At 54.6% G+C, this 24,787-nt stretch overlaps 2 protein-coding genes across 7 annotated transcripts; one reads left to right on the top strand and one right to left on the bottom strand.

The window, feature by feature from the left end:
* Nucleotides 1-196: 196 nt before the first annotated feature.
* On the bottom strand, nucleotides 197-12,454 carry RBPJL (recombination signal binding protein for immunoglobulin kappa J region like). The gene is made up of 12 exons (XM_070248060.1): nucleotides 12,269-12,454; nucleotides 10,973-11,081; nucleotides 9,586-9,732; nucleotides 8,167-8,237; nucleotides 7,881-7,996; nucleotides 7,440-7,614; nucleotides 5,407-5,544; nucleotides 4,888-4,997; nucleotides 4,456-4,608; nucleotides 3,578-3,733; nucleotides 3,340-3,443; nucleotides 197-3,245 (listed from the first exon to the last, which is right to left on the bottom strand). The coding sequence occupies exons 1-12, from the start codon at nucleotides 12,336-12,338 to the stop codon at nucleotides 2,972-2,974; spliced, it is 1,623 nt and encodes a 540-aa protein (XP_070104161.1). The 5' UTR covers nucleotides 12,339-12,454; the 3' UTR covers nucleotides 197-2,971.
* Nucleotides 7,992-22,791, top strand: MATN4 (matrilin 4). Of its 6 annotated transcripts, none has more exons than XM_070248057.1 (12): nucleotides 7,992-8,249; nucleotides 9,317-9,415; nucleotides 10,534-11,049; nucleotides 13,291-13,374; nucleotides 14,071-14,640; nucleotides 15,384-15,506; nucleotides 17,470-17,592; nucleotides 17,685-17,807; nucleotides 19,292-19,705; nucleotides 19,806-19,958; nucleotides 22,241-22,348; nucleotides 22,430-22,791. In XM_070248057.1, exons 4-12 carry the CDS (start codon nucleotides 13,296-13,298, stop codon nucleotides 22,486-22,488), a joined length of 1,752 nt encoding a protein of 583 aa, XP_070104158.1. In that variant the 5' UTR covers nucleotides 7,992-8,249; nucleotides 9,317-9,415; nucleotides 10,534-11,049; nucleotides 13,291-13,295; the 3' UTR covers nucleotides 22,489-22,791. The 6 variants fall into 6 exon arrangements, with proteins under 6 accessions (XP_070104158.1, XP_070104156.1, XP_070104160.1 ...); XM_070248055.1 differs by having other exon boundaries at nucleotides 13,262-13,374; XM_070248059.1 differs by lacking the exon at nucleotides 17,685-17,807.
* The last annotated feature ends 1,996 nt before the right edge of the window (nucleotides 22,792-24,787 follow it).

Here is a 24,787-nt window from a genome sequence, read left to right as displayed (position 1 = left end):
TCTCAACTCTAGGCGGTGGCAGGGGGGAGGGTGGTGGTTGTTCTGATCCTGAGAGCACAAAAACATTAAGACATTAAGATTATCTTTAAGGACCCTAATGTTTAGAAATAAGTGAGAACTCAATTCTTGAGAGGGGAACAGTGCCACCTTCTGGTTTCACTTTGCACCTGCAATATCCAAACATCCACCAATGCAATGCAATGCAATTTGGTATTTATTGAGCTCCAACTCAACGTTCAAGGCATTGTAATGTGCCCTCTAGGACACGCAGTGATGAGCCTCTTTCCACAGGACGCTCACAGTCTAGGGGGGACAACTGACATGTACATAAAGTCCTTTGATCCAAGGTGGGCAGTGACATGGTCCCAGTGAGGTTCTGTGGGAACACAAGGTGGAGAGCCTGGGGTCAGGGCTGGCTTCATGGGCGTGTGATCTGTGCATTCACACAAGGCCATGTTTAGAAGGGCCTGGCCCTAGGCTAATGCTCTGCTGTCACTGTCTTGAAATCCTTAATAATTTTGAACAAGGGGCTATACATTTTCATTTCATACGGGGTCCCACAAATAATGTAGTTGGTCCTGCCGTGGGGAAACCTTGGAGGAGGTGACATCTGAGCTGGTTTGGAGGACAGGGCAGTAGTGGAGGAGGAAGAAAGGAGGAAGCCTCTTCCAGTGTGGAAGGAGAGGTGGAGTCCTTAGGCCTTGGTGACAGTGGTGTGGGGGAAGGAGAGAGAAGATCAGGTGCTGTGATGGGGGTGGAAAGGGAGGGGAGTTTGGTGTTAGATGGATTCAGGCTCCGGGCTAGGAGGGCATCCTAGGACAGTCCAGCAGCTGGAACTCAGAAGACAGGCCAGGGCTAGAGCTTTGAGGTCACAGACTTCCAGGGGGGTGCTTAGTGGGCCCACGGGTCCTAGGGTGCCCTGGGGGAGTGCAGAAGGAGACGGAGCTGCAGGCTGGGCCTGGGCTTTCAGGTCAGCCCAGGTTCTTAGCTTCTGAGACTCCCGCCTTGTGGAGTGGCAGAGGAAGTCCTTGAGGGCCGGGCTGCAAGGGCCCTTGAGCCCTGACTCTGCGTGTGGTGCACTGTGAAACTCCCCTTAGCCTCCTACAAGTGGCTTCCTGCTTCAACGCCGTCATGGGGCAGTGAGCTCGAACCTTCCGGAGGCGGGGGCACTCCTGTTGGGGACATTTCCCATGTGACTCTTTGCCTGCATTCCTCGGGCAGGATTCACTCTCGGGGGCCATGAAGGGCTTTGAACAGGCGTCTCCCTCCCCGACATAGTGGGTTTCAGCCTGCTGATGGCAGATGACAGGACTTCATCAAGACTTTGCGATCCTGCCATCTGGGAGTCTAAAGGAGTAAACCCCATTCCCCTCCCTTGGGAGATGTCAGCTTCTTCTTTCTCAAGGGGCTTTCCACGTTCCGGGGGCAGGAGCGGGGGAGTTCCACAGGAAATGAGCCTTTCCTCAGAGTTCAAGGACTGGGCCCAGGAGGGTGAGAGCCCTGAGCCTACATTTCAGACCGGTTCTCCCCATTCGACACCACGAGGGAGGGATTGGGATGGGCAACTGGCACTCATGATACATCTGTATCCTTGGTTCTAATGGCCTGAGCCAGGACCCTGCCTGGTCTGCTGCTTCACTGTAGAGCACAGACTTGGAAGATGGTGGGCAGGCTGCTCAGGAATGGGTTGTGATTTGGTCCCTGGGCCCCACGCAGAGAAGTTCCTCTCTCAGCTGGGTTGTTGCCCAGTCGATCCCAGGACTTGTGCCCAGAGCTGTCCTGGGAAAGCTCTGTTCTGTATTCTGTTTGCCTCTGGGCCTGGGGTGCATTTTGCTTGAAGTGGGGGGGAGGGGGGATAGCTAGTAGGATTACTCATCCTCTGAGCCGACAGGTGTCCCCCAGGGGATCAGGATGCTAGCTCCTTCTGAACCCCATTCCTTCTCCAGAAAGGATCAAAAAGCTAGGCTCTCTGTTCCATCGGACTTGTGGTCCCTTCCTGTGTGTGTGTGTGAGGGTGGGGGAAGTACACTGGGCACCTCCCTCCTCGGGGAGGTGGGTCATACAGACCAGATTCTGCCTTGGATAGGGGTTGATGCTAGCATGGCAGAGGAATCCCCGGTCCTCAGAACTGCATCCTACAGGGCCTGCAAGGGCAGTGCCTGGGTGGACGGATAAGACAGGAGACCTGAACGCTGTCCCAGCCACCTGCCCCAGCTGCCAAGAGCAAACACAGGCAGAGGTACTGTGCCTGGCTCCAGCCATGGGGAGTCCAAGGAAGGGCAGGTTTTTGTATTCCAGGCTGGAACCCAGTACTCCAGGGCAGGACTCTCAAGCTCCAGGGGGCATTCAGTGCTCCAAGTGGGATCCAGTGTTCCACATGGCACCTGGTGCTCCAAGTGGAACCCAGGGCTCCAGGCAGTACCCAGGGCTCCAGGTGGGGCTTGGCACTCCAGGTCAGCTCTAGCGTGGTGGGCAGGACCTGGTGCTCCGTGGCATGCAGGTCATGCCTCACAAGCCATGCTTGGGCGTGTGAAACTATGTGTTTTCTCTTCATGAGGAGACACAGCTGCCTGGAGGGTGAAATGCCCTCGGCTTGGCTCCTCAGAGTGTGTGAAGCTGTGTGTGAGACACGGGAGAGACGGAGAGAGACAAAGATGGAGGGAGAGAGACACACAGATCTACAGTCACTGCGAGAGACAGAGCGACTGAATGCTTGAGCTAGAGTGCAACAGAGACAAAGACAGGGAAAGCCACACTCGTGCCTGGACACAGAGAGCATCACTCAGGTCGTGTCTTCCCAGAAGTAAAAGGACGAGTGACCGGGTTTCTCGCTGGGCCAGGTTTCTCCCGCGAGAGCCTTCTGCTGCTGGGGCTGCCTCCTTCGCTCCCGCAGCAAAGGCGCAGCGAGCAGAGCCTAGGACCCAGAAAAATGGCCCGGGGGCGGACCTCAGCCGCAGGGTCCAGGCCGCCCTTAAGTCTGGATGAAGAGGTGGAAGTTGGTGCGCGTGAACTCGTGGTGGATGCTCTCGAGGAGCGCGTCGGCGTCGGCGGCGGGCTCGGGGGCACCCGGGGGCCCGGGCCGCGCGCTGTATTCGGGGGAGTAGGTGAAGGAGAAGGCGCTGGGGTAGAAGAGGCCGTCGGCGCGCACGAGGCTCACGGGCACCGTGATGGGCGTGCGCAGCCAGCGCCAGTCGCTGCCGAAGGCGGCCACGTCCGGCACCACGCACACCAGGGACCGCGGGCTCCTGGTGAGGGGGCACCGAGGTTAGGACTGCAGTGAGGCTGATGACATGCACCCCCAACTCCGTTCCCCGGGCCCAAGGGCGGCGCCCCCCATACCTGTACATGGTTTCAGCCTCCACGTTCCCGAACCACACCTTGAGCCCCGCGTGGAAGTTCTCACCGTGGAGCTCCAGCGTGGCCACGTCGCCCCCGCCACTCAGCTGGTAGAAGATGGGACCAGGTGGTGTGGGGGAAGGGCTGGCCAAGAGCCTGCTACCCTCTCTCACCAGCACCCCCCGCCCCCAAGCGCAGTCAGGGTCCACGCCCGCCAGCGCCCCCCAGCGCCCAGATTCACCTCGAGGGTGCTGATGAGGGGCACCGGAGTGACGGGCTCCCGGGTACACGCCAGGCTGGCGCTGAAGGAGAATTCCACCGACTCGGTACCGATGATGGTCCAGCAAGAGCTGTCGTTGAGCAGCGCCCTGTTCGCCTCCTTGGGGCAGGGGGAGGCCTGGGAGGAGACCCGAGGGGATGGGCAGAAGCTTCTGATGATGGCCCCCAGCTTGCGGAGCCACCACAGTGCCCGAGCTTCCGTGTTCCGGGTTCCAGGCCAGGCTCTGCGGTTTACCTGCCCTTTGAGCTTGGACAAGACCCTTAAGTTCTCTCAGGGTTAATAAGTTCGCTGGACTAGCTGATTTCTAAAGGTCTATTATTTTAGGATTCTAGAGTTCTGTTTTTTAACATTGTGCAATTCTGTGCCCTAACATTCTACAGTTTTAAAATTCTTTGGGAGGGAATATTGCTCAATAATGTTATTTCTACATATTATGATTTTATCTCAACATTCTATGATAATATTCTTTGGGGAGTAGTATGGCTTAATAGTAATAATAATTTTCCACATTCTATAATTCTGTTTTAGCATTCTGATTCTAATAGGCTTTGCTCAATAATACTCAATACAATTATTATTTACATTCTACAATTTCACATTCCAACATTTTATGACTCTAATGTTCTTTGGGAAGGAGTGTTGCTCAATAATATTATTACTATTTTTTTCCTACATTCTCTGACTCTGTCAGGATATGACAGTCGATGATTCTAACATTCTCGGGAAGGCAGTATTGCTCAGTAAGTAGCAGCCAGTATGATGATGATTACCTTGCATTCTATGGGTCTCTGCCTTCTGACTTTCTAGGATGCTTGGTGCTGACATTCTCTGCTTCTCACCTGGAACTGCACCACCTTCTCTGTGGCGAGACATAAGTAGCTGCCACCCCCTCCTGGAGGACCACCCGGAAACTGGAAGGCACACTTGTGCAGTTGGGAGATGGGCTCATCCACGTCAAGGAGTGCACACTGTTTGGCTACTTTGCGGATGATCTATAACAGAACGGTGGTAGGAAGCAGGGTGGCAAGGTGCCTGGGTGCCCTGAGGCTGCCCTCCCAGCCAGCTTTCTGCTACTCTGATAGCCAGGCAGACACTGGCAGATTCCCCCTGCCCAGGCCCTTTACCACCATCTAGCCCTACGAAGCACTGAGTACCTCGATTGAGACCAGTCTTCATGCCTTGGGCCCTCACCCTCCAGCCATGACCATGTGGGTCACAGCTTCTGCATGGATCTGGGGAGATCCCTCCAGGTATACCCTCCCTTTCCATACCATTGGAGGTAGTGTGATGCCTGTGACAGTGCATACAAGCTGCACCAGGGAGCCATAGCGGACGTAGCCCTCTCGAGGTGGGAAGTCCCCCTGGGAACAGTGTTCATCAGCTGGAGGTGAAAGGAAGGAAGGAGGGTTTTAGGGGCCCCATGCTTCTGCCTCAAGCTCTGCCCTTCTTGCCTCTGGCTCCCCCTCACATCACACATGGGTCTTGTGGGTAAGGTTGGCATGCAGGGAGGCAGCTAAGGGTGAAGGTTTGCATCCTGGAGGGCTCATCGGTTGCCATCCTCACAAATGTCTGCCCCCTGGCGTGGGGCTTGAGATGATGGGAAAGGGCTGGATATTGGAGTGAGGATAGCTTGGATCAGAGACAGACCCACTGGGACTTTGGCAAGTCTTTTTGTGTTTCTGAGCCTTAGTTCTACTGGGCAAAGTTTGCTTTCCTTGAGGAGTTGCGGTGATGATTAAATAAGCTAATGCGTGTGAAGCGCCCAGCCCAGGGCCTGCGGATGTGTTTACCCAGGTGGAGCGTGAAGGCAGCCCACTGGCGCGCGCTGGCCACGAAGGCCCCGTCCTCCACAGAGAGGTAGCGTGTGGACACCGTCTGGGAGCGCAGGCGGTTGAAGAGGGAGACTTTGGAGCCCGAGGATATGCACACTGTGAGGGGAGGTGGAATCAGCACCCTGGCCCACGCTTGGTCCCTTGGACTTGCCAGACAATTTCCAATTCTCTGTCCCCTCTGCCAGTCTGGTTTATATGCCCACTGGCCTAGGTGCACTGGGCATTCCTATCTCACAGCTATTTATCTAGTAACTGCTATAGTCCTGCTTCTATACTTATTTGCCCGTTCCTTTCTGCTGCCTGCGCATCCTTCAAGTCAATAAACAGAATTTTATCAAGTATTCACTAAGTGTCTACTTTGTGGCAGGCACTGTGCTGGGCACTGGGCTCCAAAGGGTGAAGTAGACCCAGTTTTGCTCTGGAGGAGTTCACGGTCTTGGAGGAGAGACAGGGACATAAATATAAAATTTCGATATGATGAGGTAAGGCCTGGGTTAAGGAGGGCTTGCTGGAGGAGGCTATGCTCTCAGCTGGGGAGCACGAAGCAGGTAGGAGTTGCTCAGGGAGCTGCATGAGGAGAGGCCATGTGGTGTGAGACGGCAGTACAGTTTTTCTAGGGCTTGACATTGATCTCTTGCAGCTTATCACACATACTCACACTCACACTCACACTCAGAGCCACAGTTTTGTTTTCTGATTGAAGTTTGACCAGCTGGGGAGAAAGCACTGGGTCATCTCCCTCTGTCTCCTCACGGTGCCAGCCATACTGTAGGTGCTCAGTTTATACTTAGCTCACGTTCTCATCCATTGAATAATGATGACAGGTACTGTTTTAAATGCTTACATGTATTAGCTCATGTGATCCGCTCAGCAACCATCTAAGGTAGATAATACCATCTCTACTTAAGAGAGCAACTTGCTCAAGATCACACAGCTAGCAAGTGGCAGAGCCAGGATTCAAACCCAGGCCGCCTGGCTCTGGAATCTCACTCTTAACCATCACACTATACCTCTTACCCTCCCTGGCCCTTTCCTGATGTGGAGGACCAGCCAGAGCACTGCCTGGATCTGAGACATTCTTCAGGGATTTTAACAGACAGCAAGTAAGTATGGTGTAGGGGTAGGAGCTGGACATTGACTCAAGTTCAAATCCTGGCGGGGCCACTTCCTAGCTGGGCAATCTTAGACAAGTCAGCTGGAATGTAACAGGCCCAAATATTCCTTAAATGAATAGATGTGAATGTTCCAGACCTCATTTTCTCATCTACAACATAGGAACGATGACAGTACGTACCTCACAGGGACATGGTGAGCATCAAATATGATGCTGAATGCAAATGCCTGCCAGGAAGGCGCCCCTTCTCCTACTCCCCGTCCACCTCCCAGCAACGGTAGTGGTGGTGATGGTGTTATTGTCATCTAGCCTTTTTTTCTTTTTCCTTCTTTCTCATATTCTCAAAAGCCCTTGCCCCGGGATTTGTCACTTGGCGTCCAGGGCCGTACTTATCTCAAACTGCCCGTTTGATCAGCTATGTGTGTCTCTCTCCCCTGCTAGACTGTGCATTCCTCCAGAACAGACACTTGTCCTTATTTTGTGGGGATCCAGCACCTGGCACAGAGCCAGGCACACAGCAGGCACTGAATAAATATTTTTCAGTGAATTTCCTCTGCCCTTTTATTGTCACTTCTAATCTGTCCTTCGTTCAGCACCTACCGGCCGTTTGGGGAGCCCCCAACTCCCCGCCCCGCCCCCCACCCGAGGTCTAGTATCTGTCCCTTTTCCCCTTTGCTCTGGCTTCTCAAACTCCTCTCATTCCCAGACTGAAGCCGCACCCCCTCACCCAGACCCCGCCCCCTCTCGGCTCAGACCCCGCCTCTCCCACTCTGACCCCACCCCTACAACCCAGGCCTCCCCCGCCGCCAAATCCAGCAGCTCCAGGCTTGATGGCCTCTCCCTGCCAGGCCGTGCGGTCAGTCCCCGCCCCGCTCACGGTCGGTGTTTTTCAGCGACTGCTTCTTCTGCGAGGGCTTCGAGATGACCTTGATGAGGCGGCTGTGGAAGGTGCCCAGCTCCCGGCCCCCTCGGAGCACTAGCCGCAGCACCAGCCGGAAGTGCTTCCTCTTGTCTGCGTCCGAGATGAACAGGGTCTTGGCGCAACCGAATTCCTGCGGGGTTCGCGCAGATGGGGGGCTATCTCATCCCAGTCGTCCGCCACCGGATGAACCCACCTCCCCCAGTTATCTGGCGTCCGCCCCGTCGGACGTGACCTGAAGCAGCACGATCCAAGCTCTGGGGCTCGCCCTCCAGGCAGAACCCGGCTCTCTCATCCTCCCTACCTATCCCTTGGCTTCTGCAGGGCAGTAAGCGAGTCCTCCTCTCCAAAGAGGGAGGGATGGGAGCAGGAATCGGCCTCCCTCCGATGCGCTCTCACCCTGGAGTCCGGCTGCTCCTCAAAATTCAACTTCTGCGTCTCGGCGGCACTTCCGGACGCGCCGTCCAGTCCCATGTAACCGCACACCGTGGGCCCGGTCTCCCCTGCCTGGTGGGCTGGAGAGGGACGCAAGCAGGCTCTGAAAGGACTCAGGTGCCAGACAAGCCACGTTCTCGCCGCCAGATGGCGCGGCTAGACTGCGCCTGCGAACCGCCCCGCTCCCAGGCTCTACTGCTGTGGTCCTCCTACGTGGGGAGGCCACGGCAGCCCTGGATTCCGCCCTCACCTTGGCCCTGCACTGGCTTCACCCTCCAGCCGGGACCTGCGAGGTAGACACAGGGCGGGGGGCAGAAGAACCTGCGGAGACACGTAAGCGCCGGGCTCGTATAGCATCTCCACTTGGCTGTCTTGTAGGCATCTCAAAAGTAGCATAAACCCGACAGAATCCTTGATTCGCCCTCCACCTTTGCCACCGCCCTCCCCAGGCTGCTCCTTGACTGAATCCCATTAACACTGCAGCCTTCTTTTACACTCCTTTCATTCAACCTGTCAGTAAATCCTGTCGACTCCACCTTCAGAACTTATCCGGAATCCTTTGGCTTCTTACCACTTCCACCTTAGTCCCAACTGCTGTCACTTTTTGCCTGGACCACTGCATCAGCCTTCAAACCACTCTACTTCTACACCTCTTCCCTTCAACCTCTTTTTCACATAGCATGCAGATTGCCTTCTCTTTTCTTTTTTTTTTTTAATGTACAAGTCAATCATGTTTATTTGACTTCTTTTTCTTTTTTAAGATTTTATTTTTCCTTTTTCTCTCAAAGCCCCATGGTACATAGTTGTGTATTTTTAGTTGTGGGTCCTTGTAGTTGTGGCATGTGGGATGCTGCCTCAGCATGACCTGATGAGGGGTGCCATGTCCGTGCCCAGGATTCGAACTGGTGAAACCCTGGGCCACCGCAGCGGAGCGCCCAAACTTAACCACTCGGCCACGGGCCGGCCCCGGTTTGACTTCTTAAAATCCTCCAGTGGCGTAAATTCAAAAGCCTCACATGATCTGGCCCCTGCTTATCTCTCCAACTTTATTTCCTACAACTTCCTCTCTCCTCCTCTAATACCAGCCACTCTGACTTCTTTTGTACCTTGAATCAGGCCAGGCTGGTAGAGCCTCAATCTATGCATTTTCTTTTCCTTCTAATTGGAACATGCTTCCCCCACATTTTCTCATGTCTGGCTCCATTTTCACATTCAAGTCTCAGTTCAGATGTCACCTGCTTAAAAGGCCTTTCCAGCACCTTGACCTTTCTAGCTAAAGTACCCCGGCTCCAGTTTCTATCACATTACCTGTTTTGTTTCCCTTCTAGCTCTCATCACAATCTGGAAGTGTCTTGTTCACTGATTTGTGGGGACTTTATTGTCTGTCTCTTCCATGCTAGAGTGAAGATGCCATGACAGCAGGGACTGTATCTATCTTGTTCTGCTGTATGCCCAGTGCCCAGCAGTGCCCAGAGAGCCTGGCCTATTATAAGCACTCAGTAAGTAGATGTTGAATGAAAGGATGAATGAGTGGGTTAATGAGTGAATGAATGGGATTCATCCAGTCATTCACCCATTCAGCTGCAGATTCACAGGGAGGTTCTGCTATAGTGAGTCCTCTCCAGGCTCTAAATGACACTAAACAGGGAGGGGCGGCTGGGGCACCTACCGCTTCTCATTTCCATAGGATTTCTGGGCCACTTTGGCGTGCAGGATCCACACGGTTTGCTGGCACTGTTGCTGCAGGCACTGGCGCACGCCTTCCCTCAGGACCGTGGCGTGCTCAGGGGATGACCTGGGAGTGGGGGCAGGCCGGCTGGCCCGCAGCAGGGAGCGTCAAGGAGCGCATGGAGCCCGAGGTGGAATGAAATGAATGGGAGGGAGGGGCTGCTCCAGTTCTGCCCCCTGCAGGGCCAGGGAGAGGAAGTGTCAGGCAAGGGAGGGGACTTGCGTGCAAGTCATGGGCTAAATATTTGTGCTTCGAGGTGCTCAATGAGGCTTGCACTGAGCCCACCAGGACCACCCAGGCGCACTCCCAGGGTCTGGCTCCATGCCCATTACAGCCTGGAGCATTGAGGGGAGGCCCCAGCAGCACAAAGGCAGCACTTATGCTGGCCTTGGGATGGAAACAGGGTTGCGAGGGTGCATGGCTTCCGTGAACCCTGATGGGACGCATCCCAGCCAAGTCTTGATGCCAGGGGGGACCCCCAGACTAGGTGCTCTCCTGCCTGCCGGCCGATGCCTGGAAACATGCAAGGGTCCCAAAACCGTGTCCCCAGGATTCTGGGGGAACATTTGAATCCTTCCAGGGGTCAAAGCAACACTCCCTCCCCGTTTCTCCTGGAGAAGGGACCTGTTGCTGTCTCAGCTGTCCCTTCCTTGATCACAGGGCTTCCCTCGGCCCTGTGGAGTGAGCCAGTCAGAGCCTAGGGGCCTGGTGGCTTCTCGGCCTGGGAGTTTTGATGGGTGAGGGCGGCGGGTGGGCCCAAGACATAAGCCATTGCAGAGAGCATGTAAGGAGTCCGCGATGGCACAGATTTGAGGGGCTACCAGGTGGGGCCCAGGGAGAACCATGAGCCCTGAGGCTGCCCTTCTGAACCCTTTACCGTCTTCGCAGGACCGGAGTCCGGGGACCTCTCCTCACTCCTGGAGGGGGCAGAGGAGGGCAAGAGCCGGGCCGCGCCCTCGGAAGAAGCCGGGCCAGGCAGTCGGCGGCCCGAGCCAGGCCCCGCTCCGCCCCTTGGGGCTCTCCTCAGGGAAGCGCCTCGGAGCTTCCAACTCATTCCGGCTGCGGAGAGCGGAGCCGCCCAGCCTCCCGCTGGAGCCCCACTCCAGCCCCGCAGCTCGCGTCTGCGGCTCCGAGGGCGCAGGAGCGGGGGGCGCCGCGTTTGCCCCGCCCCAGCGCTCAGAGGACCGGGGACCGCTCCCTGCCGGTGGGAGGGGTCGCAGCCCGCTCCCCTCCCCACCCGCCAGCCCCGGGTTAAATGCGGCCGCCGCCTCCGCTGGCTCCAGCCGCCTGGCAGTCCCCACTTCGGGCACGCAGCCCGCGCCGTTACCTGGTCCAGCTGCCCGGGTGGCTGCGCCCGTCGGCTCCGCTCTGCGGCCGCGCCTCTGAGTTGTCCGGCAGGTTCAGGTGAGTCAAAGGGCCTGGGGGCGCCGAGGGGTCTGCGGGGCAGCAGGCGTCAAGCCAGACCGGGCGGCCGTATCTAACCGCGGCTGCACCGCCTACGGCGCCCCATCTGACCTGCCGTGCCCTGCCTCACCTCTGTGGGGTCCTCCACCAGCAAGGCCGCCCAGATGGGGAGAGGGGACTGTTTCCCTAATCTCCTCCCTGCAGGAGCCCCCAGGAGCGTCCTCAAGGTGTCAGTCTTCAGCCAAGTCTTGAGGAATTATTCAGAGACCTCTCCTCTCTTTCGAGCCCACCTTCTTCTCCACCCTAGGGGCATTTCTGAATCTCTTCTTAGCGCAAGGAGTACCCCTCAGAGGAGCTCCGGGTTCTAGTGTCAGCCCTGTCACCACGTTGCTGTGTGACTTGGGGGAGACATTGCCCTCTCTGGACCTAGTTCTTTCCTCTGTAGAATGAGAGGCTGGAAAGGCGATGAATTTTGAGGCAGTCGCTATTTTGACTTTCTAGGATTACTGGGGTGGAGGCAGGTTGCCAGGCAAGATGTTGGCTCAGGCCAAGAGCAGGATAAGGGGGACCTAAATCAAAATTTGGGATCCAGAGGCTTCTGCAGGTAGGAAAGGATAGGAGGTGGCAAAGGTCCCTTGTGCCTTTACCCGCACGCTGCCCAGGGGTGCTCGCCGCCTCTATGGCCCAAGCTAGAGAAGGCATTCCACGCCTTCCTACCTCCAGCTGCGGCTGGCACATCTGGCGAAGTCACCCTCCCACGACGGGCCTGCCAGAGGGATTTTTGTTACTCTACCAGGCGTGAAAGGCGAAGGCAGAGAGGATCCAGGACGGGAAGGCCGCCTGGAGTGAGCGGCAGGCACCCGATCTTGCTCAGAATGGGCCCATTCACGGAATTGGGGGAGGGGGCGGGGCTGCGGTTGGGTCAGGGGCGGTCGGCCCCCTCTGCCAAGAAACAGCATCAGAGAAATAGCTACCGCAGCTTCAGCACGGGGGCGGGGGGTGGGGTAGGGAGCAAAGAGAGCGAATGGAAGGAAAAGAGGTGACGCCTAGGCGCCAGGTTTCCAGGCAGCTCCGAAGGGAGAAGGGGGCCAGGAGTCCCAGGTTCCTTTGCAGCTCGGCGGGGCGCCTTCTTGGGTCTCGCTTTCCCCATCTGTACAATGGGAGTCCTTCATGATTCTCAAGGGGCGTCGCCAAGGGCCGCGGGAGGGTGAGCGCTCACCTGCTGCCCCCACAGGGTCCATGGCCTCGCTCCCAGGCCCCGGCCGCTCACTCACAGCCTCCGGGCGCATCCACTGCCACTGTCCCCGGAACCCTGCGCACTCGGGCTCCTCGGCCCTCGCGCCGAATATAGCCTGGCCAGGTCTTATCTCCAAGGCCCCGGGGCTGCCGGCCCCCTGTTTGCTCTGGACAGGGGCACCTGCCGGGCAGATGTGGGCTTCCCACGGCCACCTAGCCACGGCGGCCAGACCGGGGAAGGCGCCCCCTGGCGGCCTCTCCTGAGAGCAGGCGGGAAGCGGAGGTGCCAAGCCGCGAGCTCATCTGCGGCGTGGTGGGTTTTGGCCAATGCGCTGCCCGCCTGCGGTGGGGCGGTGCACGGCTGAGCGTGTGTGGTTGGCGGGGCGCGGGGGTTGGGAGGACAGCCACACAGAGGCGCCTTGTGTGCGGAGGGGAGGGGGCCGAGGTGGGGAGCAGCTTCTGTTTGCAGAGGTTCTCCTGCCCCGGGCAGAGCGCGGGGAGCACGCCGGGTGCTCCTCGGAACCCCGCAGGCGCTGGATTGTATCCTGGTGCAGCCACTTTCTTGCCGCGCGATTTTGGGTACCAGCGCTTAACTTTTCTGAGCCGGTTTCCTCATCTGTACAATGGGAACAGTAACAGCCTTAGACTCAGAATCGCCAAGAGGATTAAATGCCATAATGCTTGAAAAGCGTTTAACACCGTGCCTGGCATTTAGGAAAGGCTCTCTTCTTGGTACATTTTGTCTATTTTTATCCACCTTCTATTTATTTATGATTCTGCAGTTCTACAAAACGGAATTCCTTGTATTTCCCAGCAATCTCACTGTAATGAATTTTTTTAATCATGAAAATTTGCAAACCACAAAGTAGAGAGATTAGTAAGATAAACCCATGACCCTCCTCTCCTTCCAAGTGCCGCACCCTGAATAAGAGCTCTGTAAATACTGTCGCTCTGCTCTTTTCCTTCCTCCCTCCAGGCTCTGACACTCCGTTCCCTGTTCCCCAGGCGCCATGACGGGGCTTCTGTGTTCGCCACTGCCCGTGTTGCTGCTCCTTCTCTGGCCGTGGGAAACCCAGCCCCAGTTCGCAGGTGAGCCAGGGCCCAGCCCTCACCAGCGGAGGGAGGAAAGCAAAAGCAGGCTCTCCGTCTGCGGCCAGCTAGGCCTGCTGGGGAGAGAAAAGCAAGGGCTTTGGAACCGTAAGGGGCTGGGTGCGAGTTCACTGCTTCACTTCTCTGGGCCTCAGTTTCCTCATCCGTAGGATGTGGCTCGGAGGTAACAAAGTGGGGCTCATGCAAAACTGCTCATTCGATATTTAATTTTTAAAGTTCATTGAAAAATCAGGAGATTTCACATAAAAGCCCCTATTTGGGACTTCTCTGGAACGATGCAAGGGTCTGCTAACATGGGGTCTGCATGGCTGCATGGCAGCAGTTGGCTGGATCTGCCCCCTTTAGGAGGGATACGGGCTCTCTGGGTGTCCGCCGTGTACCCCAACCAGTTCACTCATTAGTGTTGCCTGCCTGGCCCCGTAGGCATTTGCGGTAGCGGCATCCCCTCGCCCCCTCCCTAGTGGATAACACCTCCTCAGAATAGCCTTCAGAGCTATTAGCGCAGGCCCTCAGCAAATGCTGGATGAGCGAATGTATCTAACTTGTATTTGCGAGGCCAATTCTGTGCTGCACGCACTTATGCCGGGAGACCCCCACTCCGCCCTGGGTTTCCTTGGGGGTCTCCCAGAGGTGAGGCTTCGCTGACTAAGAAAGCGCTCCTTGATCTCCTCGCAGGTCCTGGGTGCCGTGCTGGGCCCCTGGATTTGGTGTTTGTGATTGACAGCTCGCGCAGCGTGCGCCCCTTCGAGTTCGAGACCATGCGGCAGTTCCTGGTGGGCCTCCTCCGCAGCCTGGACGTGGGGCCCAACGCCACGCGCGTCGGCGTGATCCAGTACTCAAGTCAAGTGCAGAGCGTCTTCCCGCTCAGCGCCTTCTCGCGCCGCGAGGACATGGAGCGTGCCATCCGCGCTCTGGTGCCGCTGGCGCAGGGCACCATGACCGGGCTGGCAATCCAGTACGCCATGAACGTGGCCTTCAGCGTGGCCGAGGGCGCGCGTCCGCCTGAGGCGCGCGTGCCGCGCGTCGCTGTCATCGTGACCGACGGGCGGCCCCAGGATCGCGTGGCTGAGGTGGCGGCGCAGGCGCGCGCCCGTGGCATTGAGATCTACGCTGTGGGGGTGCAGCGCGCCGACGTGGGCTCCCTGCGCGCCATGGCGTCCCCGCCGCTGGACGAGCACGTCTTCCTCGTTGACTCCTTCGACCTTATCCAGGAGTTTGGCCTGCAGTTCCAGGGCCAGCTGTGTGGTGAATTAGGGGGTGCTGGAGCGAGGCTCGAACTCTCCAACCGCTTAGATTCCTGTTCCCACCTCTGTGAATCCCATCCCATCCCATCCCATCCCCTCCAGCGTGGCCCCGCCCACTCCAGCTTTAGCCCCGCCCACTAGGTAGCGTTGAGTTGCTCTCGCCTACCGCAGGATGTCACATTCCAGTTCTGTGGACTTTTGCTTAGGCTTCACCCGCAGGAGCAACTTTTAGTGTGCCCCACCCACCAGGATGAGCCGCTGTGGTTTACCACAGGCTTAACGTCCAACTCCAACACCGCCCCTCAACCCAAGCGGCACCGTCCCTCAAAGCTGAAAGCAATGCCCTCTCAAAGCATCATGCCCGCCCACATGGGCATGGCTCCGCCCACTCTCATTTTGGCTCCTCCCGCAATGTGCAAGGTCTGTTCTAGTCACACCTTGAGTTACTCCGCCCACGTTGATATAGCACCTCTCCACCTCCTCGACTTTACCCCTGTGTGGTCCTGCCCTATCCACCGACACATCTGGCCCCGTGCCCTGCTCTTCTGAACCTGTTCACAGGGGCTACTCGGGCCCTGTTCTTACCCTAAACCATGCCAACTGGACTGGCCCCTCTCAAATGAGTCATATGCCATCTAAGGCCGTACTTGAGCATGGTGTCTGCCTCCGACCTCATCTAGCTCTCTCCTGTTGGAGGGTTCTGTCCATCTGTCCCCTGCTGATTCTAGTCTTGTATATCTTCAGGAAAGGACCTGTGTGCTGAGGGGGAGCACGGCTGCCAGCACCAATGTGTCAGCGCCCGGGGCACATTCCACTGCACCTGCAATCCTGGCTACCAGCTGGCAGCAGATAACAAGAGCTGTTTGGGTGAGAGATGTCTCCTGCAGTCCCACTGCTCCTGAGCCTTCTGTGGCTCTCTATTGTCCCAGCTCCAGACAATGAGTTTGGAAGGGCCTTTGGTAGTAAGAGTCCAGCTCCTTCCCTTTACATGTCTAAGAAAGGGGAGGTATTGCCTGGGGTCACACAAGGTCTTGGTGGGACCAGGGCTAGACATCTTGAAGCAACAGTTAAGAGTGCTTTCTATGTCTTTCTCTTCCCTCATTCAGGCTTGTCTCCTACCTGGTTCCAATACACCTCCCAAACTTGTTTGTGTCTTTTCACAGGCACATCATCACCGTTTCTGTTACTTAGACACTGTTGGGGTCTTGAGTTAGGGTCTCCATACCCTCCCCCACATATGCTGCTCATTCCTGCTTCTGCTTCTCAGCTCTTTCTGGGCTGCTCACCTGGGCTGTCCTTGCCACTCCTCTCTGCACCTGAAAATCATTCAAAGCCTGGTTCTTCATGTTTGCCTTCGGAAGAGCTAGGCACACAATGCCTTGCTTATACAGTTGGGATTTTCCTTTTCATGTATGTGTGCCCATTCCTGTGATCATAATGGCAGCTACCATTTACTGGTGCCAGGTGAGTATCAGACATGGTGCTAGGAGAGTTACATATATCATCTCTCAACCTCACAACGACCTGGAAAATGAGGTCATGTGATCCCAATAATCCGGATGTCGGCTGGGGTCTTCCTGTTTCCAGAAACTTAGAAGAGGCTGGCTTGAAGCCCCACTGATGACCCGTGAACATTCAGACCACTCCCTAAGATCTCTGGGAAATTCCCAAGTGCTTACATTCTGTGATCACCCCTCGCTCTGAGCTTCTGCTGAATTCAGTTTATAGGTCCTCTCTCGATGTCTCAACCCCACGCATGCTGTTCTTGTTCCACGCGTGTAAATCAGCCTCTTCCTTGGTTTACATATTTGTGCACACAAGGGCATGTGTGTGTATAAATAAGCGTGAATATGTCCATTTTACTAAAGATGAGGGTGAACAGAGGTGTGAATTACATCTAAGTCAGGTCAGACATACACACACAAAAAAGAAACATCCCTTATTTCTAATTGAATAGTAGACACCCCAGCTCCTGAAAGGTCCTCAGTCACCCAACTACTGGGGACTTTTCGCTGGCAACCTCAACCCACACAGTTGCTCATCTGCACACCATCTCTCTTGTTCTTTTTTTTCCTCTCTCCACTCCCATCTCTTTTCTAGGAACGCCCAATTCTCACTTTTTTTTGCAGGGTAATTCACCTCTCTCCTGTCCCTATTCCCCAGCTCAGCTCTAGGCCATCTTTGCACATCCAAATCATCCAGATACTCAACAGGGCAATGGTCCACCGTCCTCAGAAGAAAGTTGTAATAGCAGTTGCTTTCTTCCGGTGTTTTCCCATTTGCAAGTGGGGAGATGGAGGCTCCAATAGGTAAAGTGGCAGAGCCTGGTCCTCCCCTGTAAGTCAGTGAGCATCTTGTGGGCGGGGATCTTGTCTTCTACAACTGCAGATTCTTGTTCTTATGCCTGGCTTAGGAATGGGCGTGCTGGGATGCATCTAGGGCTTGATTTGGGAGGGTCACTTGGCCCATTAGGAAGGAGGCCCATGCTCATAGAAATTACAGATGCCTGGGTACCACCCCAGACTAATTAAGTCAGGATCTTTGGGGTTGGTATGTTTACAAAGCTCCTCAGGTGGTTGAGCTGTCAGGGCTGAGAAGTGCAGCCCCAGGGCACACTGAACACACCCGTGCACTGAAGGGACTCACGGCTGTGAGCACCACTGCATCAGCTCCCCGGGCTCCTATTTCTGTCACTGCCAAGCTAGCTTTGTACTCCAGCAGGGCCAGAAGAGCTGCAGGAGTGAGCAAAGCCCACCACTAGCACCCTAGACGGAGGCCTCTGATGGCTCCAATCAGAAGTGACATCTTGCTGTCTCTTCCTTCCCACCAGCCATTGACCACTGCGGCTTTGGGAACCACAGCTGCCAGCATGAGTGTGTGAGCACCTTTGGTGGACCGCAGTGCCGCTGCAGAGAGGGCCACGTCTTGATGTCCGATGGGAGGAGTTGTCAGGGTGAGAAGGGGTCTCCTGCATTTGTGCAGAGGGGCAAGGATCTTAGCTGGTAGAGTCCACTCTGACTCATCCTCACCTGTCTCTCCTCTAAGCCCGGGACCTTTGCAATGGTGTAGACCATGGATGTGAGTACCAGTGTGTGAGTGAGGGCCTCTCCTACCACTGCCTATGCCCTGAGGGGCGGCAACTCCTGGCAGATGGCAAGAGCTGCAACCGTGAGTGATGGGTGGGAGGGTACTCTGTCTGCCCCTGCCCCACTGCCTTTGCTGTGGCCCAAAGATGTGGTATGAATGTGTGTGTGTTGCTGGTGGTGGGGTTGGAGGGTGTGCCATGCCCTGGCTCCATCTCTTTCCCCTCAATCCTCTACCTTGCTGCCAAGGTTAATTTCAAAAATACATATTTGATCACATTCCTCCCTTGCTCAAAAGCCTCTGTGGCTCACCATTGCCTACAGAATAAAGAACAAATGCCTTACCCTTGAGTTTTTTGAATCGTGGGTGCAACCACATTAGTAGATAATGAAACCAAATTAGTGGGTTACAACCAGCATTAAAGAGAGAGAGAGGGAGGGAGAATAGAGTTTATTGCATGTAGAAAGAGTAAGTATTTTATGAAACATTTTTACGCTGTGTCAGCATACTGAGTGCATCATGATGTATTGTTATTATTTTTACTGTGGGTTGTGGTCCAAATTTTGAAACCATCGCCTTAGCGTTCCACAATCTAGCTTCAGCTAACCCCATCAGTCTGTCTCTTGACACACTTGAACATTTTAGCCATACTGGCCTGCCCGTTCCTGAATGTGTCCAGAGCTCCCAGCTTCCATCCTCTGCACAGGCTGCTCCCATTACCTAGAATCTCCCTTCTGCCTTGAAGAACACCTGCTCATCCTTGAACACCAATTCAAAGGTCACCACCTCCGTGCAGCCTTCCTCAACTACTCCAGGAAGAATGAATTATTCCTACCTTGGGCTCTGGGTGCCCCTCTATTCTAGCACTTTCCTTGACTGTAGTATATGGCATGTCTGACTGCTCTGCCCTATCCTGATTTCCCTATGGATCAGGATTCTGTTTCGTTTATTGTTGAACCTCCTTCAGGGCTGAGCGAAGTCCTGGCTCAGAATAGGGGAGGCAACATGTAGAGTGATTAGCAGCTTGGGTTTTGGGGTCAGATAGACGTCGTTTCAAATCCTGGCTCAGCCACTACTAGCTATGGAATTCAGGACAAAACACATTATCCTTCAGAACCTCAGGCTATAGAAAGTGGAGGTAATACCCAAGGTGATTGGGAGGGTTGAGAAAAAATATATAAAGCGCCTAGACCAGTGCCTGGCACGTGGTAAGCTGTCAAATAATAATGTTTTTGTTTTTGTTTGTTTATTAATACTGGTAAGCTGTTTAGAATTGTCTGATACATAGTAGATAACCAATAAATGGTAGCTATTGTGGTTATTATTATTATTTGTTTAAAAGATGCTTTTAGCAGATTGCCTGGCTTCTGCTAAGCACTCAAATGGCAAAAGGTATAATGATGATGATGATAATAATATTATTTAGTACAATGCCTGGCACAGAAAGGATTTAACAAATGGTATCTGTTATATGATAAATATGTGTGAATGAATGACCAGATGAGTAGATGGCTGCTGCCAGCCAAGGTTCTGGTTCCTTGGTCCAAGCCCTTCTCTTGGCCGTGTAGGGTGCCGCGAAGGCCACGTGGACCTGGTTCTGCTTGTTGATGGCTCCAAGAGCGTGCGCCCGCAGAACTTTGAGCTGGTGAAGCGCTTCGTGAACCAGATCGTGGACTTCCTAGACGTGTCCCCGGAGGGCACACGAGTGGGGCTGGTGCAGTTCTCCAGCCGAGTGCGCACCGAGTTCCCGCTGGGCCGCTACGGCACCGCAGCGGAGGTGAAGCAAGCGGTCCTGGCCGTGGAGTACATGGAGCGCGGTACCATGACCGGGCTGGCGCTGCGCCACATGGTGGAGCATAGCTTCTCCGAGGCGCAGGGCGCACGGCCCCGCGCTCTCAATGTGCCTCGCGTAGGCCTGGTCTTCACCGATGGCCGCTCCCAGGATGACATCTCAGTGTGGGCGGCGCGCGCCAAGGAGGAAGGTGAGCTTGGCGCGGGGCGCACTGGCCTGGGGTTGGGTTGGACGTGGGGAGGTGGCTTTCCTGAGATCTAGGGCGCCGCCTGGGTCCCTTCGCCCTGTAGGCATCGTCATGTACGCCGTGGGCGTGGGCAAGGCGGTGGAGGAGGAGCTGCGCAAGATCGCCTCGGAGCCCGCCGAGCTGCACGTGTCCTACTCTCCTGACTTCGGCACCATGACGCACCTGCTGGAGAACCTTAAAGGCAGCATCTGCCCGGGTGAGCACATCTGCGTCGGGACCCCTCCCCTCCTCTCGCTGCCCAACCTCGGATATGTCGCCTTCCTATTCACCCCTCCCCCCCTTCGAAGAGTTACAGCCAAGGGATGGACTCCCTAGACAAGAATCTTGTTCCTCAAAGTGTGGTCCTCGAACCAGCCACAGGGCTGTCACCTGGTAGCTTGTTAGAAAGGCGGTATTTCCAGCCTTCTCCAGACAGAATGAATGAGATTTTACCCTCTAACGAGACCCTCAGGTGATTCATATGTGTGTTAAAGTTTAAGAAGCCCTAGACTAAGTCCCCTGTTCCCCAAAGTAGGGGCTGTTCAGATTACTTTGGGAGGCTTTTTCAAAGGAATGCCAAACTTAGCATTTGTAAGTGTCACATCATTTATTCCTTTTAACTTGTTGGAATTCAACTTTACATACGTATATGTACATAGTGACGTGTATATACACTATACATACATGTATGTGTGTATGTACATGCATATACCTACAGACACATATATAAATACACACCTCTCTCTCTCCAGGCTAATTCTAATAATTAGCCAGAGGGTTATGCAGGCACTGGATTCACTGCTCTTTCAGGGCCCTTCCTGTCCTGACTCTTACGTCTCCTGCAGTGTGACTTTGGACAAGTCACTTAACCTCTACCCCTCCCTGAGCTTTCCTCTTCCGTAACAGGGGAGATGCTGGCTGCCCAAGGCTGTCTCCAGCTCTAGAAGTCTAAGGGAAATCTGGGTCTGTGCTTGAGGCTCCTCATCAGTTGGCTATAGGACCTTGGGCAGATCTTTCCCCCTGTCTGGCCCTCGGTTTCCTCATCTGTAATGTTCGGAGTCTTTGCGAGACTGTTATCAGTACCGTTGATGACACGACGTCCAGCAGTTTGCTAAGGGCACCTAGGAGACTAAGAAACATCTTTTGAATTATAACAGCAGTTCTTTATTGAAGGCCAAGAGCCAGGCATTGTAATACTAATGCTGTAATACTAAAAGTGGCACATTTTAACGGAATTTCAGTAATTCTAATGTACCATACATTGTAAGATTCACCATTATTTTGTATACTGCTAAGTAAAATCAGGTGCCAAATTTAATTGTGTGGCACTTATTTTGTTTTCATACGTGTTAAAATGTATGGGGAGATAGACTTGGATCAGTGGTTCTTTGACCTTATTGGGCGTCAGATGCAACTGGAGTGCTTGTTAAAACAAAAATTGGGGCTGGCCTCGTGGCCTAGTGGTTAAGTTTGGGGCACTCTGCTTTGGCAGCCCAGGTTTGGATCCCGGGCGTGGACCTACACCATTCTTCAGTGGCCATGCTGTGGCGGTGACTCACATACAAAAAATGGAGGAAGACTGGCACAGATGTTAGCTCAGGGCAAATCTTCCTCAGCAAACAAAAAACAAAAACACAAATTGCTGGGCTCCAATCCAAGAGTTTCTGATTCAGTAGGTCTGGGGTGGAGTCTGATAACTTGTTTTTCTAATAACTTCTCAGGCGATGCTGATGCTTCTAGTTTAGGGACCACCCTTCGAGAACTACTGGTCTAGTGGAAATACACTATAAAGTGTTTACATGTGCCAGGCAGTGTTCTAGATACACACTCTCCCATAAGACAGCCATTAGCTACATGTGCCCATTTAACTTAAATTTATTAAAACTAAATAAAATAAAAAAATTTAGTTCTTCAGTCACACTAGCCACATTTCAAGTGTTAAATAGCCACACGTTGCTTGTGACTACTGTAGTGGACAGGGCAGAAACAGAACATTTCCATCACTGCGTAAGGTTTCATCTGGACAGTGCTGCTGTGAACTCTTGCGGCCCCAAGTGTGGTCCAGAGACCAGCAGCATCAGCAGCACCTGGGGGCTTATTAGAAATGTGGAGCCTCGGCTCCTTCCCCATTTTGAATAAGAATAGATTTTAATAAGCTCTCTTGGTGATTCCAGTGAGCATCAAGGTTTGAGAAGCACTCTCCTAAGATATGTACACACACACACAGGTCATAAAATCGTCAGCACCACCCAATGAATAGGTTTTTTCATTGTATGCACTTTTACAGATAAGGAAACTAAGGCTTAGAAAGTTTGAATGGGTTTTCCAGTATTTCTCAGTTCCCTAGCTGGAACTCATCCCAGGTCTGTTTGAATCCAAAGCCCATACCCTCAACCAGAGGCCGGGTGGAGGTATATCAGAGGGCCTCCGCCAGGGCCGGCTCGCCCTCCTGCAGCTTCTCATTCCCCTGACTCCCTGTGCCCCTGATTCTGCTGGCAGAGGAGGGCATCAGCGCTGGGACCGAGCTTCGGAGCCCCTGTGAATGCGAAAGCCTCGTGGAGTTCCAGGGCCGCACGCTGGGGGCGCTCGAGAGTCTGACGCAGAAGCATATCCTTTGGGGCTGGGGGCGCGGGCTGGAGGGAAGGTGAGCGGCCCCCCCGAACCCCAGCGACCTCCTTAACCGTTCACTGGTCCAGCTGACGGCGCGCCTGGAGGATCTGGAGAACCAGCTGGCTATCCAGAAGTGAGGGTCGCCGGTGGGCCGGACCCGGGCAGGGGCGCAGCCCCGCGGACAGTGCCCCCTCGTGCGCCGAACGGGCGCCGGGGCGGGGCCGCACCTGGGCCCTCGGGCTTGGGCTGCCGGGAGGAGGCGCTGGCAGGCTCCCAGCGCTGCGCTCGAGCTGGCCTCGCCTGCACCAGAAGCCTGACTGCGGGGAACAGGGGGCGCCGCCTAGGTCCGCACGCCCTCGCCACGTGCTGCGCTCAGTTCTCTGTTGGGTTTCTTTTTTGTTTTCTTTTTCTTAAAATAAAATAAAATTGGTTTCCACGGGGTTGGTTTGTGGGTCTTGCTCCGCCGTCGGGGGGAGGGGAGGCCAGACGGAGCGCGCTCCGGCGGCGCCCGGGCGGCGTCTCCTCGGAGAAAGGCGCATTGTGCGGGGGTCGGGCCGGGGGCTGGGGACCCGGCGCTGCTTCCCCCTCCTTGTTTATTCAGCCAAGAACAGATGGCTCCTTATGCAGGCTGCGGGACGGGAGGGGGCTCAGCGGGAACCCTTGGCGTCTGAGCAGATCTGCGCCCCTCCATTCCCCACCTATCTCAGGGTGCCCCCTAACCTGGCTAAAAGACTGCTAGAACTGGGCGAAGGAGTTGGTGAGAAAGCGGGGGGCAGTAATGGAGCCCCTAAACGGATGAGGTGGGGGCGGCTAGGTGAGTTTCGCCTGGATTTTATCTCCCTGCTGCACTTGGTAGGGAGAAGAGGAGATATCAGCCAGGATTTCTGGCCCAGAGCAGGCCTCTGCCTGGCCAGCCTGTGTCCCATCCTCTGCCCCCTCCCAAAACCAAAAACGAAAACCAACCTTCGATCGGTGAAGAGCACAAACCGCACCATTTCCCAAATGCTTGTAAGAAACCGCCAAGATTGACATGCTCCTAGTCCTGGAGTGATCATGACCACCTAGAGGCAAATTACCCTGGGTTTGTTTCCTTATCTGTAAAAGGGGGATTGAAATGGTTACCCCCAAGGGTGATGATGAGAATGGGGGAAATTGTTCTAAGGCATCTGACGTTGTGCTGTGCCTGGGACATTTCAGGCCCTCAGTTAATGATAGTTATTCATTATTCTTATAATAATAGTTAACATGTTTAGTCTTGGGCATTATTCTAAGTGATTTGAAGGCATTTTCATTTTATCCTCACAATAACCTTGCGAGGTAGAAATTATTGCCTTTATCATCCCCGTTTTACACATAAGGAAATTGAGGCACAGAGAGGTTACGTTTCCCAGAGTCACATAATTAGTAAGAAGCTGAACCAGGATGTACCAGTTTCCTGTGGCTCCTGTAACAAATTACCACAAATTTAGTGGCTCAAGACAACGCAAATTTATGACCTTATAGTTCTGGAGGTCAGAAGTCTAAAATGGGTTGGCAGGGCTGCATTTCTTCTGGGGGCTTCTGTTTCCTTGCCTTTTCCAGCTTCTGGAGGCTACCTGATTCCTTGGCTCATGGCCCCGCGTTGCCTTGACCTCTGCTTCTGGTGTCTTATCTCTTTCTGTGACTCTGACCCTCCTGTCTCCATTTTATAAGGACCCTAGTGATTATATTGGGCTGACCCAGGTAATCCACAATAATCTTTCCATCTTTTTTTTTTTCCCCTGCTTTTTCTCCCCAAATCCCCCCAGTACACAGTTGGATATGTTTTTAGTTGTGGGTCCTTCTAGTTGTGGCATGGGGGACACCGCCTCAACATGGCCTACTGAGCGGCACCATGTCTGCGCCCAGGATCCAAACCAGCGAAACCCTGGGCTGCCGAAGCAGAGCGCGTGAACTTAACCACTCAGCCACGGGGCCAGCCCCATCCATCTCAAGCTCTTTATTACAACTGCAAAATCCCTTTGCCATGTAAGGTAACATAGTCACAGGCTCCAGAGATTAGGACGTGGATGTCTTGGAGAGCCATTATTCTGCCTACCATGCAGGGCTTGAGGCCCGGAAGACTGACCTCAGAGCAGGCCTCTTAAGCCCTTCCATGCCTCGTGCCTCACTAGGCTTGGTGAAGAGGGAGAAACGTGATTGAGAAAAGCCGTTGAGCTGGAGGAGCTCAGGGCTGGAGCGGGTGAGATGCATTTGATTGTAACCGTAGCAGAAAGAGGACCCTTCAGGGGAGAGGATGGGGCAAAAGGCAGGTAAGGCTTTGACCTCATCTACCCAGCCCTTTGTTGGGGAACCAGGCCAGAAGACAGAGTTGCCTGCCAAAGATCGCACAGTGAGAGAACTCCAACTGGAGCAGGCATCAGCCTGGGGGTCTGACTGGAACGGAGTCCAATTGAT

The sequence above is a fragment of the Equus caballus genome, chromosome 22 (assembly GCF_041296265.1).
Source record: "Equus caballus isolate H_3958 breed thoroughbred chromosome 22, TB-T2T, whole genome shotgun sequence".
In the NCBI taxonomy this organism is placed as follows: Eukaryota; Metazoa; Chordata; class Mammalia; order Perissodactyla; family Equidae; genus Equus; species Equus caballus.
The sequence above is the reverse complement of the archived record's forward strand: the minus strand, read 5'-3'. Positions and strand labels throughout refer to the sequence as shown.